At 40.5% G+C, this 27,362-nt stretch overlaps 2 protein-coding genes across 3 annotated transcripts; one reads left to right on the top strand and one right to left on the bottom strand.

The window, feature by feature from the left end:
- Positions 1-587: 587 nt before the first annotated feature.
- On the bottom strand, positions 588-14,819 carry LOC114246287 (WD repeat domain phosphoinositide-interacting protein 4). Of its 2 annotated transcripts, none has more exons than XM_028178753.2 (8): positions 14,574-14,819; positions 12,413-12,487; positions 7,856-8,033; positions 4,801-4,975; positions 3,622-3,833; positions 2,897-3,048; positions 1,747-1,835; positions 588-752 (listed from the first exon to the last, which is right to left on the bottom strand). In XM_028178753.2, the coding sequence occupies exons 1-8, from the start codon at positions 14,626-14,628 to the stop codon at positions 723-725; spliced, it is 966 nt and encodes a 321-aa protein (XP_028034554.1). In that variant the 5' UTR covers positions 14,629-14,819; the 3' UTR covers positions 588-722. The 2 variants fall into 2 exon arrangements, with proteins under 2 accessions (XP_028034554.1, XP_028034555.1); XM_028178754.2 differs by having other exon boundaries at positions 1,747-1,832.
- A 375-nt stretch (positions 14,820-15,194) lies between these two features.
- On the top strand, positions 15,195-19,059 carry LOC114246285 (uncharacterized). Its single transcript, XM_028178751.2, has 5 exons — positions 15,195-15,373; positions 15,483-15,560; positions 16,014-16,182; positions 17,594-17,687; positions 18,695-19,059. The coding sequence occupies exons 2-5, from the start codon at positions 15,496-15,498 to the stop codon at positions 19,030-19,032; spliced, it is 666 nt and encodes a 221-aa protein (XP_028034552.1). The 5' UTR covers positions 15,195-15,373; positions 15,483-15,495; the 3' UTR covers positions 19,033-19,059.
- The last annotated feature ends 8,303 nt before the right edge of the window (positions 19,060-27,362 follow it).

The raw sequence follows: 27,362 nt of genomic DNA, 5'->3' as shown, positions 1-27,362 counted from the left end.
TTACGAAAATTTCGAAGTTACATACACACGTCAATATAATTTTTTGTTAATCCGCGCCAAAACCTTTTCAATTTTAGAATTTTCACAAAAACTTATTTATCACTAGAACTTTACGCGCGAAAACATTACAAAAATTTCGAAATCACGTCAAAAATGGTTTTTTTTCTTCTTTCATATCACGCCATTGTTTTCAATTTTAGAATTTCCTTAAAAACTAACATACCGTTCGCGACATTTACGCACGAAAAAAATAGTACGAAAATTTCGAAATCACGTAAAAAAAGTTTTTGATTTTTTTTTATCAAACCTCATTAACGACTTTTCAATTTTAGAATTTCCTTACAAACTAACATATTATCATTCGCGATAATGACGCACGAAAAATTCTGAAAAAATATAACGAAAATTTCGAATTCACGTCAAAAATTGCTTTTTTTTCTTTCAAAACGCGCCAAGGGATTTTCTTCAATTTTAGAATTTCCTTAAAACCTAATTTACACAAGTATTATCACTCTTTATTATTTTAACATGCGTTACTATTCAACACTTACTTAGTCAAATTTAACGTTTGCAATTTGTAAAAGACGTTTGCATGTTTATTTATTTATTACGATCACATTTCATACGATTGTTTTTTTTTTGTGTTTTTGTATATTTCTTTTTTAATTCACTTGTAACACTGTTAAAGTTCGAATAAAGTGAATTTTATTGTACAGCAGTCATCATTGTAGGAATTCGTCGTCGTCACCAACCTGAAATATGTTCAATTACTCACAATAAAACTAAGATTAAGTAAAAGTAGTAAAAATTACTTCATTAATTCTTACTGGCGGTAGGACCTCTTGGGAGTCCGCACGGGTAGGTACCACCACCCCGCCTATTTCTGCCGTGAAGCAGTAATGCGTTTCGGTTTGAAGGGTGGGGCAGCCGTTGTAACTATACTGAGACCTTAGAACTTATATCTCAAGGTGGGTGGCGCATTTACGTTGTAGATGTCTATGGGCTCCAGTAACCACTTAACACCAGGTGGGCTGTGAGCTCGTCCACCCATCTAAGCAATAACAAAAAAAAAGTACAAACGAAATCTGGTTAGAATATATCATTTACGATTGAAATCAGTTATGTTGTTTATTATAGATGGGGAACGATTTTGCTGATGTCCATAGGCGACGACGGTTACCATTAACCAAACACCGAGCCGTAAGATGATCAGTCACGGTCGGCAAATAAAAAAAAAAAGCTTCCATTCACAATCACGCGAATATCAATCTGTAAATGTATTTATCGTGTCTCGTATATTATATCCTGGTTGAGCCTCGTTAGTTCGACTTTACGTCAGGTGAAGCTATCATCGAGATTACTAACGATAGATAGACAAGGTCTCAAGTATAGTTACAACGGCTGCCCCACCCTTCAAACCGAAACGCATTACTGCTTCACGGCAGAAATAGGCAGGGTGGTGGTACCTACCCGTGCGGACTCACAAGAGGTCCTACCACCAGTAATTACGCAAATTATAATTTTACGGGTTTGATTTTTATTACACGATGTTATTCCTTCACCGTGGAAGTCAATCGTGAAATTTGTTGAGTACGTATTTCATTAGAAAAATTGGTACCCGCCTGCGGGATTCGAACACCGTTACATCGCTACGTACGAATGCACCGGACGTCTTATCCTTTAGGCTACGACGACTTCGATATATTTCGATTAGAAACCAAAGTTAATGCAATTGATGATGATTACCTGCAAGAAATATTCAAAGTCGGACCGATGACAGTTTCCTTCCGCTGCAAACGTGAACTTGTGGAAGGTGCCGTCCTCGCATATCACTACTGAAACAAATAAAATAACACTAGAGACGTCAAGCAGAGAACATGCCGCTTCCATACATTCCTAGATCTGTGTGTGCTTAGGGCGAGTTTTTTTTAACGTTCTCGATAGCGTAAAATTTAACTCTATGCAGTTAGAACAGCGCCTCTACCGGCAAACGTAAGCAAACGTTTCAAAATCCATACTAATTTGAGTTAACTTTCACGCTATCGAGAACGTTAAAAAGCTCGCACTAAGCACTTTGTACGACAAAGTTATTCGAACTAGAACAGCTTAATTAATATTGAACCATCATTGAGAATTTTATAAGTTTTTGTGGTGGTGGTGCGGTGTGGTGAAAAAGGTGAACGAGCTCACGGCCAACCTGGTCATAAGTGGTCACCAGTGCCCATGGACATCTACAACGTAAATGCCCACCTTGAAACATGAGTTCTAAGGTCTCGGTTTTAGCAGTATAACAGCTGCCCCGCCCTTGAAACCGAAACGCGTTACTGCTTCACGGCGGAAATAGGCAGGGCAGTGGTAGTAATCATCACATAACACAAGATATTTGATTGTATATACAAGTCCCGAACAACAACATTCGGGTCGTCGAGTCTGCTGAGCAACATCACCGGCTCGGTGGAAGATCTTTCCTTCGTCGTTAAGCCCCCAAAGGTGGCGCTACCCGTGTGAACTCACAAGACATCCACCAGTAACAACTCATTAGTAGTTTATTGAGTATCCTGATGTAGTATAGTAGCTTGCAGTGGTGCGATAGTGCAGTGCGGTAGTGTGATGCGGGAGTGCGGTACGGTAGTGTAAAGCGGTAATGTAATGCGGTAGTGTGATGCGATAGTGCGGTACGGTAGTGTAATGCGATAATTCGGTACGGTAATGTAATGCGGTAGTGCGGTATGGTAGTGTGATGCGATAGCGCGGTACGGTAGTGTAATGCGATAGCGCGGTACGGTAGTGTAATGCTATAGTGCGGTACGGTAGTGCGGTGCGGTATTTTGGTGCGGTAATGTGGTGCGGTAGTGTAATGCGGTAGTGCCGTGCAGTAGTGTGATGCGGTACTGACCGACAGCGCTGTCGTCGTCGGTGAGGGCGCAGAGGGCGCGCGTGTCGGGCGGCGCACGCGCGGCGGCCACGTGCGTCCCGCGCGCCCACACGTGCACCGTGCCCTTGTCCGATACGCACACCGCGCGTCCGCCCTGAGCGCTCAGACTTATACTGGAACAACAATCAACGAGGTAGACAGTCGCTTGGCTTTGACCTTGCTGCTGTCCATCAGCGACCGGTTAAGTACTGACGGGTCGTAAGCCGATCAGCCGGCGGTGGCAATGAACAGATAAAACCAGTTCTATACAGGGTGTACTTTACGAGTACCACCAATTTGTAGCTTCTACGACTAGCTTACGATATTAAAAGAAACTGATTGTTAGTCAAAAGATGCAATAGTGTTAAAGTCAAAGACAAATGAATAATCTATCGTGTCACGGGATTAAGACAAAACACTGTCTTCAGAAATTAACATATGCACACATGAGAAAAAAATCGGAACTTGATCACAATATGAGTAGGTAGGTTTTCCATTATCCATGATTCAGCATAGAAATTGTGAAAATTCTGGCACCTTAGTAAGAAGATCGAAGAGAGAAATCGACATAATTACTTCAGTGCGCCGCGTAGGGCACCGGTGACCTACACGGCAGTCAACGTGTTAAATGAAATTCTTAAGCCACAACTACCATTGACTAGACCGTCCTCTGCTACGTACTAATGATTCGATTACAAAGGACTCACCAGTAGACGTCGGCGTAGTCGGAGCCCCGCCTGAGCTCGTGCAGTAGCTGCCTGGAGACGGCGTCCCAGAGGCGGACCAGGGTGCCGCGCGCGGACGCCGTGGCGAGCCGGGTGCCGCTCCCGCTGACGCACACGCACACCAGCGCCGAGCGGTGGCAGCGCACCACGCTCGGCGCGCTGGAGCCGCCGTCGCGGTGCACGCTCGACACGTCCTATCGTACCGCACACAGCTCTTAGCACGTTGAACGCCCACCGATGGGCCTAGCATACCGGTCGAGCCAAGCCCAATTTTTACTGGTGGTAGGACCTCTTGTGAGTCCGCGCGGGTAGGTACCACCACCCTGCCTATTTCTGCCGTGAAGCGTTTCGGTTTGAAGAGTGGGGAAGCCGTTATAGCTATGCTTGAGACCTTATTGAACTTATATCTCAAGGTGGGTGGCGCCATTTACGTTGTAGATGTCTATGGGCTCCAGTAAACACTTAACACCAGGGATAGGCTGTGAGCTCGTCCTCCCATATAAGCAATAAAAAAAATCAAGAAATCCGTAACTTTTAGTTTAAAATTAATAAAATTCTATATTTTGCAGGGTAGATAAAAATTAGCGACTTTTACCGTTTAGTTTTTGAGGTATTTTAAAAGACTTATCATCTTAATAAAAACTAAGACTTTCTATTGAAAACCTAAACGTTCGTTTCAGGTAAAGGGTCACGCGGCTCACTTCCATACGCGTTTTGTTTGATAGCTGCAATCTGTGGCTTGTAGGAAGAGTTTACGTTGGGAAACCTTACGGGCTCGCCGGTAACCACTCATGGCCCGAACGGTTCAGTAAGATAAGGATCACCGGTGAGCACCGTGGTTTGAATTTGTTTTCTTTTTTTTATTGCTTAGATGGGTGGACGAACTCAGAGCCCAACTGGTGTTATAAGTGGTTACTAGAGCCCATAGACATCTACAACGTAAATGCGCCACCCACCTCGAGATATAAGTTCTAAGGTCTCAGTATAGTTACAACGGCTACCCCACCCTTCGAACCGAAACGCATTACTGCTTCACGGCGGAAATAGGCGGGGTGGTGGTACCTACCCGTGCGGACTCCCAAGAGGTCCTACCACCAGTGAAAATATAGATAAAGCATACTCTCTCTCTCTCAGTTGCAAGCTAATTCGTTTAGGACATACGAGCAACTGCAGGGATCCAGTGCGGTGCGCGGGCGCGGCCAGTATCTGCGTCGCGTTGGGTTCCGTGGCGATGGCGCACAGCGGCCTCGCGGAGGACGGCGTCCGCAGCAACGCGACCCGCTGGAACGTCGGCAACGCCAACACCTGCACGCTGGACGTCAGGACAACGGCCACCCTGAAACGCACAGCTCTACTGTGACTACGTTTTTGAAGTGAAACTTCTTTAGAATCGTTGTGATTTCAAACTCGATGAAACGAAAAAATAAGTCCATAGAGACACAAACACACAAATGTATAGGATTCAGTCGGCGAGAGAATGAGATAGAACACATTAGACGTTCTCGGTCTCCTCTTTGTGCGACTCTTCGTAGGATCCCCACTATCGTCTTTTTTTTATTGCCCTTGTAGGCAGACAAGCACACGGCCCACCTGATGGTGAGTGGTTAACATCGCCCATGGACTTCAGCGATGCCAGGGCCAGAACCGAGCCGCTGCCTACCTCAAAAACTAAACATTACCCATTTATATCCTCCTGTGTAGTGGGATAGTCAGTATATCTATATGTATATCTTATTTATAAGTTTCACTTCTACCGTGTGTGACTTGCACACACACACACACACACACTTTTTATTTTTTTATTGCCTAGATGGGTTAATGTTACTTACTATTGTTGATCGAAGAATTAATGTAAAATAAATTACTTGGGAGTCGTGTAAAATTCACTGAAATATTTGTTTTGAATATTAAGCTATATTTGACGAATTGTTATGGCTGCTTCACGGCCAAAATAGGCGAGGTGGTGGTACCTACCCGAGGGATTCACAAGAGCTTCTACCGCCAGTAATTACACAAATTATACTTTTGCAGGTTTGATTTTTATTATACAATGTTATTCCTTAAGCGTGGAAGTCAATCGTGAGCATTTGTTAAGTACGTATTTCATTAGATTGGTACCCGCCTGCGGGGTTCGAACACCGGTGCATCGCTACAAACAAATGCACCGGACGTCTTATCCTTTAGGCCACGACGACGACAAAATAGTGATCAAGTTTTAAGGACCAAGGACCATGTGCGTGCACAGAATTCTAGGACGTATTGCCTGGTCGGAGAATGCGACATTCCTTTGCGTTAGAACGATCGAATCAAACGCTTAGATTAAAACATCTGTAACTTTCCATGCCTCAAGTACTGAACTATGTGGAACCAGATCCAGAAATAAATTTGCAGGCTTTTTTCCTCCAATTCTTGTTTTATCCCTTAACCTAACTACATAGTCCTTTTATAAGGCAGTGATTCCCGCACGGGAAAATGCCGCTCTTACCGCGAAGGATATATCTCAGGGTATTAAGTTTGAAGGTCATGTACATCTCAATTACATATGAGGCTGTCAGCCCAAACGTGGCCTGTAATCTTAGTTAGTATGGAGGCAATTAGGTTTGAATTTTCATGAGTTTGAATTTGAGTAAGCAAAAAAACAATACGCGCAAAAATAATGTTTACAATGCTATCTGTTATCTGTGGATGAAACTATGGATAGGCCGGTTTTGAATCAAAAATTATTATATTTTAAATAAATACCAATATTACATCATATAAGTTTTAATATAAAAAATTATGGGTTGGGCCACTTTTGCGCTGATGTCCTCATATGTGATGTCTACAGACTGGAAGTCGCTTAGGCTGTGACCCGTCTGCTTATCAGCACGATACTACAACTGCTACGCATTTTTTTTAAGCCAGTGCTTTTAGTACAATTTGACTGATAGAGTACGACGTGTATTCAATATGAGGGTATTAGGTGAAGGTCATCGTTATCTAATCGGAAATACCGTATTTAAATATTCATGTAAAAGTCTAGACGTATTGTTTATGGGTTGTCGATTTGTATTTTTTTTTTAAAAAGAGGTTAAATTACATGAAACCATTCCTAGGTTACCGCCTTACAAAAGAAAAGCGTAATACGTGATATCCGTTTGCCTCAAATACTTTTTTTAAGTCGATTTAAAAATCAAACAACTGCAGCGATTTTAATGATTATTTTACGGGTCCAACACGAAAATATGTATAAGGTTTAATATTATAATCTATATTATAATTTCAATTAAAACATTAAATGAATCGAAATCTTGGATGTGAGAGGTTATAGTCGAATTTCGACCAAAACTGGACGAACACTAGTTTTTGTAAACGAATTTTTTTCTGTTTACTTTAGATGAATATATTGCGAGTTTTAGTTTCATTCAAATTTAAACACCCTGTATTTATTGATTAATTACGCTATTCACTAATCCTTTTTGAATTAATAGACTGTATCAATTAGCTACCGAATTACGCGAACAACAACAGCATTGCAACCCAAAAAGGATGACACTGACCGTCTTCCAGTGCCTAGTTAGCGAATTACGGACCGCGAAGGTCAAGTTTTGATTGGCGCTCACAAACCTAATCGCAAGCCGTTTGCTTGTACAATAATTCTATATCGTGATTATTCATTAGTTATTTCCATTGATGTATTAAAAAAAAGATACAAAAATAAAATAAAATTAAATCGATCACATAAAAGTATAATTATGGGTATAGAACACAATTGAACTAACTCTTAAAATACTAACTAAATGTCTTATAATAAAAAAATATACAAATATTCGTCTTCACTCCATGTCCTGTCCTGCCGGCTAACTTCGGTCGTAAAATTTGATTGGTTATTGTACACTGCTTAGTATTAGCAACTTTAAACAATGCGTGTAAGGTTGAATATGCAAAAGATATGTTTATAGTATAACTATAACTACGTAGATATAATTGGTGAGTGTTTGGGGACAGTTTCGAGTGCTAATTTTGTATGAGACTGTGCATCTTGGGTTTTTATATATCAATGGTTATTTCGTATTATCTACTGCAGCAGACGACGACACCGCTGCTTCTCAATCGCCAACCGATGGTCAATACAGACCTACAAAATAATGGCGCCATATTTTTTTTCTCTCTGAAATCTTGAAATGGTTTAAGGAGGTTTGGTTTTATAATAAATTAATAACATTTCGCAACGTACTTATCCTTCCTGGCCCGCAAAGCTCGTATAGGCGACTTGAAGACCACCTCAGCTTTGAAGGCACGTTGCTGGTCGTCCAAGAGGAGGAGGCTGTACGGCTTCCGAGCTTTCACCACGAGCAGCCAGTTGGTGCGGAACACCATCTCGCATAGGGACACCTCGCCCAGCTCCTCTTTGCCTGAAGGTAGTTAAGAAATGAGAACTTACTGTACATAAGTTCGTCGATGATCTTTGGAAAACGCGCCACCTTTTCCTTTTCCCTACCTAAGCTGATAGCCTTGTGAGGCTATTTCAGCGTAACCTTAACTAGTAGGTGAAGCTCACGGGGCTCAAACCTGACGACGTTGGTAACACGAACCCTAGCAAGAGCAGTGCCTTGCTGAATCTACCACCGGATCGGAAACGCGGGTCGCGTGAGAAGATCCGGCGAGAAAATCAGTGGGCTAACCGCGTCACCAAGACATATGACTCTTCATTATTATTGCATATACAAGTGAACAAGCGCAGGGCTCGCCTGATGTTAAGTGGTTACCGGAGTACATAGTGTAGACAATGCGAATGTCCCTACCCAACTTGAAGACTTTATCTGAATTTTACAATAATTTCCCAAAACTATACTCTTTGCGGGTTTTGATTTTTGATACACGTATGCTTTCCTACATCGTGGGAGTCATTAGTAAATAGGAGTATATATACATGACGGAGTGGCTGGGGCCGTTAGAGAGGTCCGCTCAGCTCGTCTGCCCGGGCCGGAATGTTTTGTGGGTTTTTTTTATACCTATTCTAGTACTCTCGCGGGTTTATTCTAGATTCACCGAACTAGTAGGTGAGCTCACGGGGTTCAAACCTGACGTCGTTGCTACCTCTAGCCGTAGCAAGAGCAGTGCTTCGCAGAATCTACCACCGGATCGGAAACGCGACCCATTGAGAAGATCCGGCGAGAAACTCAGTGCGCATTTTGTGCGACAGCAGTCAATCGTATTTAAAGTAGAAAGTGGGGGTAACTTAGTGATGAATTCTCTTGAATACCGTCGTAAACAACTGTTGACCTGCGTAACATTAAAACAGCTACCTTTAACTACATTTAGTTAGTCAAATAGTGACGACGTTGCGCCGACATATACTTATAAAGTTACTTATGTATTCATCAGTCCACTGGTCTTCATTTATTAACCGACCTCAAAAAAGGAGGAGGTTCTCAATTCGACTGTATGTGTATTTTATTTTTTTATGTTTTTTACCTCATAACTTTTGACTGGGTGAATCGATTTTGATAATTCTTTTTTTATTAGAAAGCTGACGCTTCTCTTTTGGTCCAATGTTCAATTTAGTCCAGTTCTGATAATGGTTTCCATGAGAAAACCATATAAGTCTTAAATTCGCATTAAGTACGTGCGCGACAAATAGATGAATAACTCAATAACTCAATATCACGCCATCCGATTTCGATGATTATTGTTTTTAGTGTATATTAATTTATTTTGGAATATCTTCTTTTTTTCTATTTGAAGTCGATTTTTGTTAAAGCATGTCTATTTAAAATTATTATTTACCATAAGTACTACATATACTAAATCGAAATAGATTCTCTCGGTGTGATATAAAGACGCTACGCCATTAACAGCGTGAACTTATATTTGGTTTTATCATGTTGATGCATTATTCACACAGACGTCTTCTGTACACAACCAAGATAGGGTAATCGCTATTTAGATTGTGATTTAAACGTAATGGGATTGATGTAAAAAAAAATATAAGACCACTTCATCACAGTGGCATTTTATTTTATTTTTTTAGGATTGAAGAATTACTGGCGGCCCGGAGGCCTTTCTAGTTTCACGAGGACAGGTGGGCGAGCAAAGGCTCAGCCAGGAGGGGTGGGATTTGCTAACAGCTGCCCGAGCGCCTCCGAAGGAGACCTAACAACTCAAGAGCAGCTGCTTCGCGAATGAATCTACTACCGGATCGGAATCGCGACCCGCTGAGAAGATCCGGCGAGAGACTCAGCGAGCTGATTCATGGGTTACGTTGCACGGCGAACTCTTTGTCGAGTTCGACGAGTACGGTTACCGTACCAACACGACAAGATGACAATTCACATGTCTGCATTTGTAAAGTTGTGACTAGTTTAAGTATTCAACGGTATGCAGCGGCTTGGCTCTGTCCCTGGCATTGCTGACGTCCATGGGCGACGGTAACCGTTCACAAGTTGGTGACACCGATAGTTGAGTCGTATGCTAGTCTGCCTAAAAGGGCAAAAAAATGACAAGGTGAAATAAAGTAAAGTAAGGTTAGGCTTAGGTTAAACTAAGGTTCCCCCTACTCTGACCGGGTTCTGACCCCGGACGGAGATCGGACGTGGGGTGTAAGAGTGCAAGGGGAGTCGTTCAGATCGTCAAGTCCCACATACCCCGCGCACCCCCTAGACGCAGGGACCTCATAGGAGGTTCGGCCCCCAGCACGAAAAAAAAGGTTAAACTAAAGTATGGTATCGTATGGTATGGGGTACGGTACCACAATATATTTTAATTATTTGAACAGCGAATCCACGGTCACTGGCTTTGTTTGAAGCTCAACTAACGAGTGTTCTTTGTTGTGTATTTGAATTAAAACGTCACTATTTTAATTGCGGTCTTAACATATTAAAAGCTATTACGTTTTAGTTTTCAAGTAATTGAACGAGTAACGAAACAAGAAAATACGTTTGAATATTTATACACTATCGACCTTCCTGAATTCGTACGCACGCTGCATAATAATAAGTCCGACGATTGAATCGGAACAATGTGCGGTTTGACTTTATGTGACGCGTTGATTATATCAAGCTTTATATGGTAATTAAATAATAGTTTAAAAAAACTAACAAAATACGCTTTTACAGAAAATTCAACTAAAAAATAGAAAATAAATTTGAATTAAACATAGTGTAAGAAAAAATGATTTTATTGTTAAAAAAAAGCGTGGGTTGCTTTTCAGGATTACTGATACCATGCACCCCACGCTTTTTATTCGCGATCGAAAACGCGACCCACTGGGAAGAACCGGCGAGAAACTCAGTGGGCTATGTCTATGCGTTAATCTACTCGTCGAGCCCTTTGTCCCAATCAACGGGTTCGGCGAGGACGGTAACCGCGAGAAGTGGTTTTTTTTTCCTACCTAAGCTGATAGCCTTGAGAGGCTATATCAGTGTCGCCTTAACTAGTAGGTGAGCTCACGGGGCTCAAACCTGATGACGTTGCTAACACGAACCCTAGCAAGAGCCGTGCTTCGCAGAATCTACCACCGGATCGGAAACGCGACCCACGGAGAAGATCCGGCGAGAAACTCAGTGGGCTGTGTCTAAGGGTTAATTTACTCGTCGAGCCCTTCGTCGCGAGCGACGGGTTCGACGAGAACGACGACCGGTGCTTGAGGTACCTAGAAGCACCGTTAGTGGATCGGGAGGATCCGATATGACGTGCTTGGGGCGACGTCGACTGCTTTCCATCCTGTCCGCAGGATCGGGAATGTAGTTACCGGCGGCCACGATGAGAGGGTTCTCGTGCCGTGCCGCTTTATCGAAGTGTAAAAAATGAATTCCACTACTAAAAGTTCAACATTAATATCTCCTTCTAATCTCTCGAACAAAATTCGCATATAACAGAACAACGCTTTTCAATTTTTTAACGAATCCGTGTCTCCGTAATTGGCACTAGGCCCAATTTGGTCTTAGTTAATTTTTTTTTAGGTCAAGTCAAACTAACGCTAAAAATAAGCACGCGAGTGCGTTACAAACGTATGAACAACGAAACAATGTGTGCTATTCGCAATGAATTCGATATAAAAATTTAAAACTTTAACATATTTAACCCGAGTATCACACACGTCACATATACCATTATTCGAGGGGTGAAGGCTTCTTTTTTTTTGCCCTTGTAGGCATACGAGCTACGGCCCACCTGATGGTGAGTGGTTACCGTCGCCCATGGATTTCAGCAATGCCAGGGGCAGAGCCAAGCCGCTGCCGACCGATTTGGCTATTTGATTGCTGGCTATTTGATTTAAGCGTGATTTCACTTAATACGCGGCATTTATCTTTGTAATTAAAGGCGCGTTTTATATAGTATTAGTATCAACAGCTGTCCGATGTTTTTAATTGAACTTCATTTAAGTTTACTCTATTTAAATAGCTAAAGATGTTTTTTTTGTTATGATATTTTTTCCAAATTAACTTTAAATGGCTCTCCTGTAAAGTTGTAAAAATGTCGCTTAGACCAAATACCCCTCGATATAATTTATAATAAAAAAAAATATTGCTTAGATGGTTGGACGAGCTCACAGCCCATCTGGTGTGAAATGGTTACTGGAGCCCATAGACATCTACAACGTAGACGCGCCACCCACCTTGAGATATAAGTTCTAAGATCTCAGTATAGATACAACGGCTGCTCCGCCCTTCAAATCGAAACGCATTACTGCTTCACGGCAGAAATAAGTAGTGTGGTGGTACCTACCCGCGCGGACTCACAAGAGGTCCTACCACCAGTATATATGATTCAGGGGTAGGATAATACTTACTGTAATGCGCCTTCTCGACCAGGGGCTCCACATTATAGACACGCAGGCCAGTCTTAAGACAGCATGTGAAACAGCCTGCAAATTACAAATATTATAAGTCAACGACCCGAAAACAAATACATCACGTATTGGCCCCAAATTACGATTGCCTATACTATGGGAAACAGACCCTGAAATACGTTTATATACGTTTAATTATGTGCTTATAGGGATACTAAGCACTCAGATGAAGGGCTAACTAAACTGTTCGTCACACGGATGGGTGACATGTGGGAATTGAACCCACAACTGTCAACCCAGCAGTCAGGGGCACTAACTAATAATAAAAACTTAGTGGTTCATATAGTTTTTAAGACTAGTGCAAAAATATATATAATGCAATGGCGTAATCCATTCTTATTGAATATAAGCATTTACGAATACTTATTTATACAAAAAAAACTTTTTATAACACTCTAATCTTATCCAGGCATCCTAAATTAATAGCCAGAATAGGTTTTGGTATACAGAAGATAAAATCAGGATTCTGGTACCAATCTGTATTGGTTCACTCACTACCGCAATACTTAGAACTGAAATACAAGGAGTTGATCTTAAAGAAACTATGTATGTCATGATCTGTGAAAAAGAAACAAATCAATATCCTAGATGACTCAACTAAGTTGTCTACATCTTATCCGGCAAAACTAGTGTAATTTATATGAGCTGTGTTTAGTGATGAAGGTTAGAGATTACGCAAACCATCATTAACGGTTATAGTGACTGGTCATTATCTGCTCGGTAATTAATTTAAGAAATAAATGAAGATAACGACAATGTCAGAATCTTTCTTGTTTGTACACAAGGTAGCAATTGGAGGTTATTGAATGATTAAATGTATCTTATGCTGTAAAAAGAGAATAAGGCGAGAGTTGTCATAATACAAACAAACGGGTTTTGTTGTCAGTAGCAGTTTGAGCGAGCAGAATATAATTACTATTCTTGATTGGCTGAAAGATTCGTTTTGACTACCAACTTAAAACTATAACTTTGGGTTAGGCACTGAGCACATTACATTTACTGAGGTCAGCTTCGTGTGATTTATGAAATTTTAAAATGTTATTATGTTAATTTGACATAACGAGTTTTCAAAACCAAATTTGTTTAATGAAGTTGCTAGTTAATTGATGTATTTTTGCAATCTAAATAGATAGACATAATTGAAATTAATAGACATTATATAATTTATTTTAGTCATTCTAATATTTATGTGTATCATTGCTTTAAATAGATGGATACCGAGACAAAGTATAAAATAGTAATTTATTACATTATACACACCAACACTAAACAACTATACTAAGTACAACATCGAATTATAATTAATACCATATGAGACATAAACTCATAGCTAACCTGGTGTGATTGGTAACAAGATACCATGGAAATTCCAAGGGAAATGTTACCACTTGAAATATGATGTCAATATCCAATCACATTGAACAACAAGTTTTCCACCCCTCAAAATGCTATACTACTTTGTGGCAGAAATAAGCAAGATGCTGGTAGTTACACAGGCATAACAATGTACTAGATTTAGAATATAATAATTAAATAATTTAGAAGAAAGAAAAACTATAGTAATTTCACAGACATAAACCTATAAAAGTTAATTTACATATTATACTTCTGTTCATTGTTAACTAAAGCCAGATAAAGTACAAACATTTAATTCTCAATAAAAAAATATTCTTACAAGTACAATGTAATTATTTATTAGTCTTTGTGCGTTTACAGTGTAACAACATTATTTCTTAAAATTTATGTGTATAAAACAAATAGCATGTGCCACATTCGAGTTGTTTAATGAAAATTGCGTTTCAAATCGAAAGTGTTGGTCGAGTGTCGAGGCCAAGTAATCTTACGAGCGGACAATAGTGAAACCACGTAGAATGAAAAGAGCGCGTGGGCACTACTAAAAATATAAACAACACGTGGAAAAAGCGCGGTCCGCATCGCATCGTATCATACCGTGATAACTATGCCGCGTACACGGTCATTCAAAAACATTCAACACAAAGCCTTGTCCACGATCACCCCGGATCGAAACCCCACGCGTTCTCCACGCTGACGCACCTGAGAACAAAGACCTAAGGTTGACGAACTAGGAAGTATCGCATACCTTGGTCCTGATTGAAACTCAAGCTCGTTATGCCACTGCTCTTCCGGCGCGCCATGTCTTCGACGCCGTGAAATTATCATAAACATTGATTTGATATTTTGAATATTTTCACTTTGGACATTTTCACTTCAATAATTTAATACGCACATTTATTATTGTTACATGCTCCCTGTGTGTGGTACACAGCTGATTTGATGACGGATGACACAAAAACAACTGTGTTGTCAGCGGCAAGCACCAAACAAGTTCTCTAATGCTGCCAGAATAAGTCAAACGATCCATTTTAGTAGAAATTAAACTTGCTTTTTTGTTTCTTGCTGAGAATGATTTTTTATTAATAAAATTTTGAGTATTTCTTTGACTTTAATCAGTCAACAATGTGATTATTATTATTCTCAATTAATTCTGCTTTTATTTTCTAAAAGATATCTGTACAAAGCTGAAATGGAACATTAAAAAAAATCAGTTTGGCGTACCATTTTACTATTTCAATAACCAATGATAATTCTCTAAAAAATAAAAAATGAAATGCCTGTACTTATCACAAGTTTTTATCATAAAATCTCAGTAACAAATCTAAATACAGTCTGTTCACTTTCATTATTTAATTTTGACGGAAGACGTAATTAAACAAAAAAATGGCAACTAGACTTCAAAAATGATTAATTTATCTTCTCTCTTCGAAGAAATTTTTATTCAATTCAAATTTTTAGCTTCAAAGGTTATTTTAAATTATGTAGGGTGTCAAATAGCAAGATTAGTTATAATAAATCTAAAAAATATAAACTTGATAAACTAAGGTAATGTTACGTGCAATCAAACACATTATTGCAATAGCTATTTTTGTGCATTATTTACCCAAATGTTTTGTTGTTGAAACTATTTTATATCTCACATGGCTATTTTCAGAATCTCAATCAAGATGGATTTTGTTACGAATACTCATAATGACTACCAGTGGCCGTTTCCAAAGCCCATCGTAGGAAAGTAAGACTTTTGCGCCTATTCAAAGCTAATCGCAAAATTATTGTACAACGTTTATCCATGCTTTGAAGTTTTGCTAACGTTTAAACAAACTATTCGACGTTAATTGCAATGAATTATCGGCGTTAAGCTCGCATTATGAAGACTGTCAGAAGGTGTTATCCAGAATAATATAAGATAGACCATATGGGTAATATTTCTTGACAGTATTGTTTGGGTTTATAGAGCTCGGATTGGAAAATACCGTAATGCTTCTATCTATTATCACGCGTCCTCTTTCTATAGTCTATAGATTAGTGGAAGTTCTATATATTAGTGGTAGGCAGCGGCTTCTGCCCCTGGTATTGCTGAAGTCCATGGGCGACGGTAACCACTCACCATCAGGTGAGCTGTGTGCTACTGACGAGCAATATACTACCCGATAAAAAAAAACTAATACAAAAATTTGAACACTAGACCATGCGAACCCCCAACGCCGTCAGGAGCTCCACCCGCTCAACGAGCTCCAGTTGCGCCCTACTGTCATTGCGATGCTCATTCCTACTCACCGAGAGTAGAACAATACAAACAGCTGCTCGAAAAAGAACAGAAATTATGCCAAGACTATGAACAGCTGCGGAAACAGGTACCTATCTTGAGCGACTTCAGTGAAGGAATGACACCATGTAATGAAAATCAAACCCGCAAAATTATTATTAAATAACTCGAAAAAAATATATTTTACGTAGTTCGTTTGGTGGTAGGACCTCTTGTGAGTCCGCGCGGGTAGGGTGATCCACCCTGCCTATTTCTGCCGTGAAGCAATAACGCGTTTCGGTTTGAAGGGTGAGATAGCCGCTGTAACTATACTGAGACCTTAGAACTGATATCTCAAGGTGGGTAGCGCATTTACGTCTTAGATGTCCATGGGCTCCAGTAACCACTTAACACCAGGTGGGCTGTGAGTTCGTCCACCCATCTAAGCAATAAAAAAAAAGAACTTGCAGCGCTAGTCAGCATAGAGCAGAATATATTTGACAGATGACTGAATCACGCTAGTGACTTTTTCAAAATAAGTTTGTCTAAGTTCGGAAAAATAACATTAGCAGCGACAATTTACCGAGCGATGGATAATCTTCCATAAGTCGATCCTAGACCGACACCACTCAGCGGGATGACGTAGCGTCGCGTTCAGAGAAGTGGGAGTGACATTTAAGGGGGACCAAGGGACCAACGGAGAGAGAACGGCAGCGTCTTTATTTATTGCATAAACGGGTGTGGAGCTCGCAGCTTACCTGACGCTGGTTACTGGGGTCAATAGACATGACTGAGTCAAAACTGCCGCCCACTTTGAAATGTATGTAATGCAAGCGTTCCTCTTTGCCAATTGGTATTTACTAGTGGTAGGTTTGAAGGGTGGGACAGCTGTTATCATAAACATTCGAAGCTTTGACCACCTCTGCCCTTCATAATAAGGACTTTTCGGTTTGTTAAGTAGTTTAACGATTGTGACTACTAACAATGGTATGCGAGTTGCTTACCTTTTTTATTAGGATTTGATCTTCTTGCCTAATCGCTCGTAGCTTCGAGGGGCTATTCCAGCCACGTTCAGTTTGGTAGGCGAGCCCGTGTGACTCTAGCAAGAGCAAGGCTTAGCTTAATATACCATCGGATTGGAATCGCGATCAGATCAGAAGAGCCGGCAAGGAACTCATTGCGTTGAGCTTTTGGGTTAGGTTGCACGTCAAACATTCGACGAGTTCGACGAGAATGATGACCGGTGCTTGGAAAGCCTAAAAGCACCGAGAGTGTATCAGGAGGAACCGATAGGACGTATTGATGGTGATGGCAACTGCGCGTTGCCACGTCCTCTGGGTCGGTTATAATATTAGAGGCAGCCACGATAGGGGGGGATTGTCGTTACGCGCCGCTTTTTAGAAGAATTCTCTTAGTATTGGTTAACTGACTACATAATAATGGTAGATTTGACGTATCTTAACCGCCGTTCGTATTACCAGTCTTTGGCAAGATACGAGAGCCGTTGATGAACTTTTCAGATGGTCAGCGTCACAAATGACATCCTAGATCATCCTTGCGATGACCTGGACTCGAAGATGACAACGATGTATCAAGCCACGTACAAGAAGAGATGTAAGTTCCCGTTCTAACTGAACCTTTCTTAATCAGTTTTTCGGTCAGTTTGTGTACCGGTATGTAGTAGGATAAACGTTTTTATATAACGTTTAAATATTTATATGACAGTAAAATGCGAATCACAGACTTAAAAAACTGATGAAGCAAAAGAAACCTCGAAGGAGAAAACAGATAAGCCCCTCATTATGGCACGAGAGATATAACCCAAGGAGTGATGACGTCTGACAGGCAACCGGGCGTAAACCTCATGTGAAATCCGTAAGCAGCATGATAAGAGGACGTGCTGTGCCTAACCCATATAATGTAGGATAAGGGCCAGAAGAGGGTTAAATAAATTCATCCGATGCTAAGATCTTCGAACCTAACGTAACACCATCGGAGTAGAGTTCATCCATACTATCTGGAGCCACTGCGTTCATCGACAATGCGTTTCCAGAGATCTTTCTTGCCACGTACCATCTGACTTTGGAATGAGCTCCCCTCCGCGGTGTTTCGGAGCGCTATGATATGACCTTCTTCAAACGAGGCTTGTGGAGAGTATTTAATGATAGGCAGCGGCTTGGCACTATTCCTGGCATTGCTGAAGTCCATGGGCGACGGTAACCAATCACCATCAGGTGGGCCAACGTTTGCCTACAAGGGCAATAAAAAAAACAAGTGTAAGGCCACCACCAATCACGTCGAAACATGACGTGAAAGCCTTCATTGTATTTGAACGGGGATTTCACTCTTGAAACCGGTTCGCATAGCCGCATCGCGGGATAAACAAGGAGGGTAGTGGTTGTTGTTGTTCTTAGGGGCTTTTATCGGCCTCAGTGCCAGTAATAAAAGTTAATTTAAAGGGAATTCACTTTAAGTTAGTAAGATTGAAGTGACAATATTGATTTTAAAATGTAACCGATTGAATTTATCAAAACATCATCAAATATACTTTTTAATAATTAAAACAGATACAGGGATTAGAAGTAAAGATTTATCCACATTCATCACATTTAATTCCACAGCATTCCCGGTAGCCGATTACAGAACTATCATGGCCTCGTCGCAATCATCAGCTCCGATTCCTGTGGAGTCGAATCGTCTTGGCCTCCTTCGCTGCTACAAAGATCCTACTCATTTCTCCGAGAACCCTCCTAAAGTCAGGCCTTCGATTCATCCTCCGGCACCGATCCACACTGGAGTCACGCCACAGTCGATAAAGACTTGGTTCTCTGAGTTTCCCGGCAGGACTGAGTACATGGACACGTATAGCGCATCGGCGAAGGCTTGCTGGAGGTCGATGCAGAGGTACAAAGAGCCAATGCCTTCGACCAGACGTAGGGCGGATGATAATTGCGTTTGAGTTTTTTAATAAAGAGAAGATATATTGTTGGTTGTTTTATTAAATCAAGACATGTCGTTGTGGCCTAAAGGATAAGGCGTCCGTTGAAAACGACCAGTCACCGTTCCCATCGCTTGTGACGAAGGTCTCGGCGAGTAAACTAACCCATAGACACAGCCCACCGAGTTTCTCGCCGGATCTTCTCAGTGAGTTGCGTTTCTGATCCGGTGCTAAATTCTGCGAAGCACTGTTCTTGCTAGGGCCAGTGCTAGCAATGTCTCCAGGCTTGTGCCCCGAGACCTTCCTACACGTTCGGGTTACGCTGACATAGCCTCTCAAAAATGAAAAAATATTGAACGATGCGACAATGTCGGTGTACAAATCCTGCAATCTTTTAATGAAATACACACTAAACACATGTTCACTAATGACTTCCATGATGAAGGAATAAAGGCACGTAATATCTAAAGCAAACCTAAGGTTTGCATAACTACTGGTATAGGAAGCCTGTGCCACACGGGTAGGTAGGGTAGGTACTACGGCCTTGTCAATTATTTCTGCATCGGAGAAGTGTATTTCGACTCTTCGAGGATCGGATAAATGTAATGCAATAGTGTTCAAGCTTAAACTTTGTCTTTGGTTGGGTGTGTAAAATTCAATTAAAACAAAAAAACCATTTATACAGATAAAATCCATCCATTATTTCACTTCTACATTCAGTGGGATTATAGATGGTAATTTTATCTATACTAATATTATAAAGAGGAAAGATTTGTTTATTTGTTTGTTTGTATTAAATAGGCTTCGTAACTACTGAGCCGATTCGAAAATTCTTTCACTGTTTGGAAGCTACACTATTCCCGAGTGACATAGGCTATAATCTTTTTTGAAAAAAATTAGGGATCCTCACTAAAACTCCAATAATGTTACCCAAGGTGTAAAAAAAATATCTAAAATATTTTTTACACCGCGTGCCCTGCGAAAACTATTGATGATAGAATAAAATAATGTAGGTACTACGACTTTGTAGAACACTTTATTATTTACAAAAAGTGTCGCGACAGCATATGTCTAACTATTATAGTTATGCCGCAATAATTGTTATTTTATTTAAAAAAATAAAACAACGTCCTTGAAATTTTTGTTAACGACCCGAGCGGAGCCGGAACGGGCCGCTAGTTTCTTATATTTTGGATTTCATTTAAGAAAGTTAGTCGTGTACAAAATTTGTTATATGTTGCGGATTCTCTTACAAAACCTGATCTGGAATTGCACTACATTTATGAATTAGTTTGACATATAGTTACAAAAAAACAACTAATTCATAAATGGTAACTTTCAATGCCTATGGTGTAAAGTTATATCTACATAATTTATAACAAAAACACGTAAAACTTAATTATAAGGGATTTTTTAACAGAAACTTACTTATAGGTAATTGAGAATCGATTTTTCGAAGTCAATTAAAAAGTACCTAGCTGTATGTCTAGTCTATTAAAATTAAGATGTTTCATCAGAAATCTTCCCTTTAAACATTTTGTGGATACATAATTTATTGTATTCTTTTTATAATGTGTTTTCCCAAACTATTCTAATTTAAAAAAAAACATGTGGCACTCGGGGACTGCCCGGTAAAGCTATTGCATAGCATTTTTTATTAACTTATGCAAGGTAGGCGGAGTGGGGGTGTTAGGTTTTATTTTCGTAACGGAATTTCTTGATTCGGTCGCCGCGCTCAAAGCCCGCGATAAAAGCGATGCAATAGCTTAAAAAACATTGTTTCTGTATACTTATTCTATCCATTTGGGTCGTTCAACTGATTATGTTGGAACTTTTATTACAGTTGTTAGCAATCCAGTTGATGGCATCTATAATACCAGTATCACAGTATTTACAAAATGGGCAAGACGATACAGTTTGAATTGTTTTAACCAAAGCGATGGTCTGCGCAGAGTTCTTGTTAGCAGCTTAACTTGTAGCGTTAACTCTAATCTGTGATGAGTCTAATATCTATTACTAGGGACCGGCCCTCGCTTCGCTTTGGAAACTGTAATTTATTATTGATTTCTCCACTATGTAATGGATGTTATAATACGTATAATCCTTCCTCTTCCATCAATCTATCTATTAAAAAAACCGCATCAAAAGCCGTTGCGTAGTTTTAAAGATTTAAGCATACACGGGACAGATATAGGGACAGAGAAAGCGACTTTGTTTTATACTATGTAGTGATAGTCTATGTGCTGTGCGAAATAGCTGAATCAAATCATAATTAATTAATCTGTGAATCAAATTGAATACGTATCGAGGGGTGAAAGGATATGTGCTATAAAGTGCCTTTTATCCACAGATTCGGTAGAATCTGGCGCCAAGTTCCGTTCAAAAATCCCGTTGACGTTGTAAACGGAGCGCCAGACTACCGACTGTGTTTACTGTGAGCAGAACAGTTTTTTGAGGTTGCGAAATTTTATTTAATTCTACGGTACTTCTGGTTCCTAAATTGTATATTATATCAATCACTCACAACTTTATTTTACTGATATTAACTAGTTATATCAATTACAACAATTAATCTACTTGAAATTATTAATTTTATCGCCACAAACTATGGCTCGCTCAAAAATTTCGATCCTGACTTTTTTCGATGTAAAAAGTGACATGCCACAGACTATAAATATTCGAGAATGGTAATCTACGGCCGCCAGGGTGCGCTGGAATTATTCCTATTTGTAATGGATTTTATGACCTGGTAACTGAGACTTTTAAGTCATGTCTTATTTTAATTTATATTCATATTTTTATGAAAAATGATATTATGGAGTGAAATGAAATGTGATATTATGGAGTGAAATGAAATGAAGATGATTAATTTGAGACATTAATCAAATGGGATGAAATGAAATGAGATGAGATGATATGGAATGAAATATAATCTCAGTAAAATGGTGGTGGTCATTTACTAAGATCTCAGTGGACTTTTTGGAGGAAACCGAGAAGTTACGTACAGCGGCTTTGTTTAATTTTCCCACATTTGTGCACTTTCACAGATATTAAACAGTTAATAAACCACTATTATTACACATTTAAACCCGAAGAAACACTAAATAGACAAATTAAAACAAATCACACAACTTCACACCTCGCGTTCCCGCCAAAAAGTCATTATTCCTACATAAACTGTAGCTTCAAGGGGATAGTTTGCAGTTCTTATTGAACGGTTTATACAATAAATAACGTTAATGTTGTTACTGTTAGTATTTTAGTTTAAGTACTGCCGAAGCAAGTACTGTTGTTACTGTTGGAGAAACAATTTTGTTTTGTAATGTAATACCGAAATACTTTACGAGATGGCGTTACAAAAAATCCCTTCCCAAAACTATAAAACCGTTGTGATTGTCTACGAATAATAAATAATATAATAACTAATATTTATTCGTAGGTGATTGTTTAAGATGCTATGAATATTTCGGTTTTGATTTCATCAAAATAACTTGAACTTTACTATTGAATTCCGAAGAAAATTCTAATGAAGGCTGAGTTAAGTTCAGCTTTTTATTTAAGCCTCTTACTGTAGTTTTTAAATTACATTTATGCGGATTGATGTTTCAAGGCTTTCAGATTTTAATTTTAAATTCTGAAATAATTAAGAACAGCGTCATCTACGCTTCACATTTGAAACAAAATTTTATTCGGTTTAAATTTGTAAAAGTTGATGTTGATTATTATTACACTGTAACGCAGCGTTCCGTTTCGCGGGGCAACAGCAGCCAAAGGGAATGTGACTCAGGTCCGTGCCGCGACGACCCACCCCGCGCTACCCGCGCCCGCGCATCTGTTGCATCATTCGCACCCCCAATTAGTGCGCGCCAATTAAGTGTATAATCTATATATATTAAGTGTATAATCTATGCTATGGTGCGCGCCAGACTTTAAAGCGGAATACACGCGTCCCCGGTCGATACCGGAACTGACAACCCGAGAGTCTCATGCCAGTCGGGCACCTAACATTAAACTGGCAGCCCAAGCGCGGGCCCTTTAACTAGTATTTCGGAGTGAATCTACGTAATTACGACACGTACTCGTCGTCAGTCACGGCGTCAATCCGATTTTCAAGACGTTGAAGAAGAAATTGGTTCAACCGCGGGACCGACGCCAACATTTACCGCAAACAACATGGCGTCATTACAAGAAAGTCAAATGGCAGCATTCGAACGCCTACTCGACCGAGTTTTTGAGCATAAAACTCAACTCGAATCATCAGCAACACCGACGTCGGAGCCGACATCGCCGCCTTCCTCGACGCCCGCTCACCATTCTGGGAACTTCGCGTCATGCACGGCGCGGTTCAGCGGAGCGCCCGGCGACTCACTCGACGGTTTCCTTGACGCGGTCGAATCATACAAAGATTGTGCTGACGTAGGACACGCCATCGATGTTACTAACCGGAAATGCAGCCGTGTGGTGGCAAGGCGTTAAAGCTAGCATCACTTCCTGGGACGACGCTTTATCATCGTTACGAAGCGCTTTCGGTGATTGCAGACCGCCCCATCGAGTCTACTTAGAGCTCTTCAAAATGTCGCAAGGACAAAGAGAGAAGACGGAGATCTTCGTTGCCAGAGCACGAGCTCTACTAGCTCGACTCCCACCTGGTGACTCTCACCTTAGTGAGAAAGTTCAAATTGATATGCTTTACGGCCTTCTACACCGTCGTGTTCGTAAAAGATTAAGAAGAGACGAAATAACTTCATACGACACGTTATTAAAGAAAACGCGCCATATCGAGGACTCCATCTACGAGACCAGTCCGCCTGAATTTATTCATCATCCTTAGCGAGCGACGCCACGTTCATCGGGTAGTACCGTAGGCGAAGTTCCCGCCGGTACTTCGACTTCGCAGCATACATACGCGCGGATGACGCCGCGGAAAATATTCAACTCGGGCGCCGGTGGCGGCCCGCCACGCGACGACAGCGCTGCGCCGAGCACCGTTCGAGTCCCCGCGCCTCGCTACACGAACACTGATAATGTTATCATCTACGTCGATTGTTAAAAGACTGTTCTGTGTTTATTGCAAAAAGTACGGACATATTCGTGATGAGTGTTTAAAATAAGCGTCAAAAACGAAATTCGACAACGAAAATACGCAAGCTGTATCCTCGTGTTACGGGTGTGGTACCAAAGGTGTTACTCGGTCTCAGTGTACAAAGTGTAACGCAAGTTATTACGCCGTCGACGCTGCACGGACCCGATCAGTCACATCCGATTTACCTATTGGTAAAGTAAATACACAGCTGTCAAGTTCAGTGAACTCTATTCATCGCGACAGCTCGTTGCATACAGCTTGCACTTCAAACACCGTAAAGTCGTCCATTTATATTAATAATCGTAAACAATGTTTTGTTGATAATGAAAATAATTATTATCCTACCGATTTTAAGGCGATTCTTCCTCCGCGCTTTTTCGGTACTGATAACAAGGTTAGACTTCAAAATTATTCTAGACTTAATCATAATATAAACAATAATATTAGTTCTAGGAATAGGCCCCTGATGCGTTACTCGAGTGGTACCAAACCAAAACATAGTTATTCCGAGGTACCAAGTGGCCGCGATAGGGTGGGTGACCATGATGAACGAAAATAGGGTGACCATGGAAAACGTCGGACATTTTTCGACGATTAATTCTAATGTGAAAAGTGTTGCCCAGAGTAACTACTGAGCACCAGGTTAGGTTAAGACCAATTTTAAGTGTTCAAATTTTAGGTATACGAGGTAATGCTTTGTTGGATACGGGAGCTAAGAGTAGCGTTGCCGGTGCGTTGCTTTATGAATTGCTGTTAAAGCATAACCATCCGTGTGAGGAAACCAGGCGTCGGGTGAGGCTTGCAGACGGTTCCGCGCGCACCCGCCGAGTTTTGCTCACTACTCTAGAAGTAAGGATAAGTCCCGAAAGGTCAGAAACCCTTGAATTTACTGTTTTTCCAGATGCTCAAAATAATGAAACTTTGCTTGGCATGGATTTTTTGGTGGCGGCAGGTATTGTGCTTGACTTTGCTTCATCCACTTGGCATTTTTCGGGAAAACGGGTTACCTATCCAATTGAATATGAGTGCCCTAAGCCATGCATGTTTGCTTCTACTGCTGACTTCCTGCGTGATGATAAGGGTTCTATGCTTGGCTCCGATGAACGGCAGCAGCTATCACATTTATTGCAGCAGAATGGAGACATCTTTAGGGTGGGGGGAGCCCCAACCCTTTACGCCGAGCACCACATTGATACCGGTGATCATCCGCCTATATCGGTACCGCCGTATAGGCTCACTCCTGTGCTTCAACAGCGAGGAGAGGTTCTCGCAATCGATTTGTTCGGGCCACTGCCAGAAGGAGAGCAGGGGGAGCGATGGGTACTCCTGGTAGAGGATGTAGCTACAAGATGGGTAGAACTCTACGCACTTGTTGATGCCACCGCCGTGGCTTGCTCCCGAGTCCTACTGGAAGAGTATTTCCTTCGTTATAGCTTGCTTATGCGTCTAGGGGTGTAACACGTAAGTTCATGCCACGACGGGATGGCCCGTATCGCGTAGTAAAAATAGTTAGTCCTACAACGTACTTCATAGCAGACTTGTCAAACAATGTCATCGGCAAGTATCACACCGCGGATTTAACCCACTCTCCGTCAAATTCAAGTACGGATCCAATTATGCCAAAGAGGCAAAGAGGAAGGCCGCCGCGTCTTCAGACTAACAGTCCCAAGTTGGACTCGGAACGCGTTCCCAACTTGGAGGGGGAGTATGTAACGCAACGTTCCGTTTCGCGGGGCAACAGCAGCCAAAGAGAATGTGACTCAGGTCCGTGCCGCGACGACCCACCCCGCGCTACCCGCGCCCACGCATCTGTTGCATCATTCGCACCCCCAATTAGTGCGCGCCAGACTTTGAAGCGGAATACACGCGTCCCCGGTCGATACCGGAACTGACAACCAGAGAGTCTCATGCCAGTCGGGCACCTAACATTAAAACACTAATTAATTGAGCGTTTCATTAGCTTTTAAGCTGAGTGACTACAGTCAAAACCGTTTACTGCGACATCGTTTAGAACAACATGCCGGTTATAATAACCTAGAACAAAGGTCCCGGCTGAATGCCATATGACCGCCTTATTAAAAATATTGCTTTCTACGACATTGGTAATAACGACATACCTCATAAAACGACCACATTTAACTAATATTTCGGAGAATTAGATCTGTTAGAACGACCGGCTAAGCTGTATTGTAAACAATTTGAATAGGTACCCACATTTGTCTTCAATGACTATTAAAATCAGGAAAGAAAACAATAGGATTTCGTTTAGTGTAGGGTTTTTTTTTTTCTTAGAAACAAAACATGTGCATGTAGTAGAGAGTACAGTTGTGCACGAGCTACGGAAGATATTGTACGAGATGTTCAAGAGGAAGATGACTAACAGGAAGACTCTGAAGAACAATTTACTGTGCCAACTTTGAATGATGGTATCAATGCTGTTAGTGTATTAAGAAAGATTGTTCTTTTTAATGAACAGTTCAAAATCCACAGCAATTATGACGATACGTTAATTAAAATCCAACGTGAATTACAAAATACCTATGCACAGCAGAAGTGCTCCAAACACACCAAAATTACAGATTTTATGCTCACAGAAAAATAATATGCATTGTACTTATGTTTAATAAACAAAATGCACATAGTTGAATAAATATATTTTTCCAATAATTCCCTATCGATTTGTTTGTACTTGCACGATACACATTAAACATCACCGGTTGTTACGACTATCGGTTTTTACGACTGAATATGAGCAGTCCCTTCGGTGTCGTTATAACAGATTTTGACTGTATTTATAATTTATTTTTATTAAGTAATAAATGAGCAAAAAATAATACTTAACAAAAAGATATGAAATCCGAACAAAAACAGTTTCACTGTAAAAAATTGCGCCAAGTCCACGTTTATAAAACTCATCTCAATAACATTTGCACTTTACAAAAAAAAGAAGACTTCAATAGCTTTCATTCTCTACAAAAATATGTGAAATACAAAAAAATACCAAGAAACCGTCATAAAGATGAAAAAATTAAAAAAAAATTGTTGAAAATTTAAAAATAAAAAAATAAAAATTTTATCGTACTTGGCGCGCGTCATTGAGTACCCCAAAATTTTTCGGAAGAATTTCAACCCGAGAAAAAAACCATTTTGCTTTAATATACAGTGAAAGCTGAAAAAGTTACCCAGGTTGTCTTTTTCGCTCTTGTTAGCGTTTTATGAGAAATTGAGACAGAACTACGGTAATTTTCAACAGCTCTCACTATATACC

The sequence above is a fragment of the Bombyx mandarina genome, chromosome A1 (genome assembly GCF_030267445.1).
Source record: "Bombyx mandarina strain Sakado chromosome A1, ASM3026744v2".
NCBI lineage: Eukaryota > Metazoa > Arthropoda > Insecta > Lepidoptera > Bombycidae > Bombyx > Bombyx mandarina.
The sequence above is the reverse complement of the archived record's forward strand: the minus strand, read 5'-3'. Positions and strand labels throughout refer to the sequence as shown.

Excerpts from the sequence above, each read along its gene's own strand:
- LOC114246287 (XM_028178753.2), bottom strand. The coding sequence starts at position 14,628 with ATGGCGCGCCGGAAGAGCAGTGGCATAACGAGCTTGAGTTTCAATCAG. Across the intron at positions 8,034-12,412 it reads GGTCGAGAAGGCGCATTACA|GCAAAGAGGAGCTGGGCGAG; the intron begins GTAAGTATTATC and ends AACTACCTTCAG. Across the intron at positions 4,976-7,855 it reads TTGCGGGCCAGGAAGGATAA|GGTGGCCGTTGTCCTGACGT; the intron begins GTACGTTGCGAA and ends TGTGCGTTTCAG.
- LOC114246285 (XM_028178751.2), top strand. The coding sequence starts at position 15,496 with ATGGATTTTGTTACGAATACTCATAATGACTACCAGTGGCCGTTTCCA. Across the intron at positions 16,183-17,593 it reads ATGAACAGCTGCGGAAACAG|ATGGTCAGCGTCACAAATGA; the intron begins GTACCTATCTTG and ends TGAACTTTTCAG. Across the intron at positions 17,688-18,694 it reads AGCCACGTACAAGAAGAGAT|CATTCCCGGTAGCCGATTAC; the intron begins GTAAGTTCCCGT and ends TTAATTCCACAG.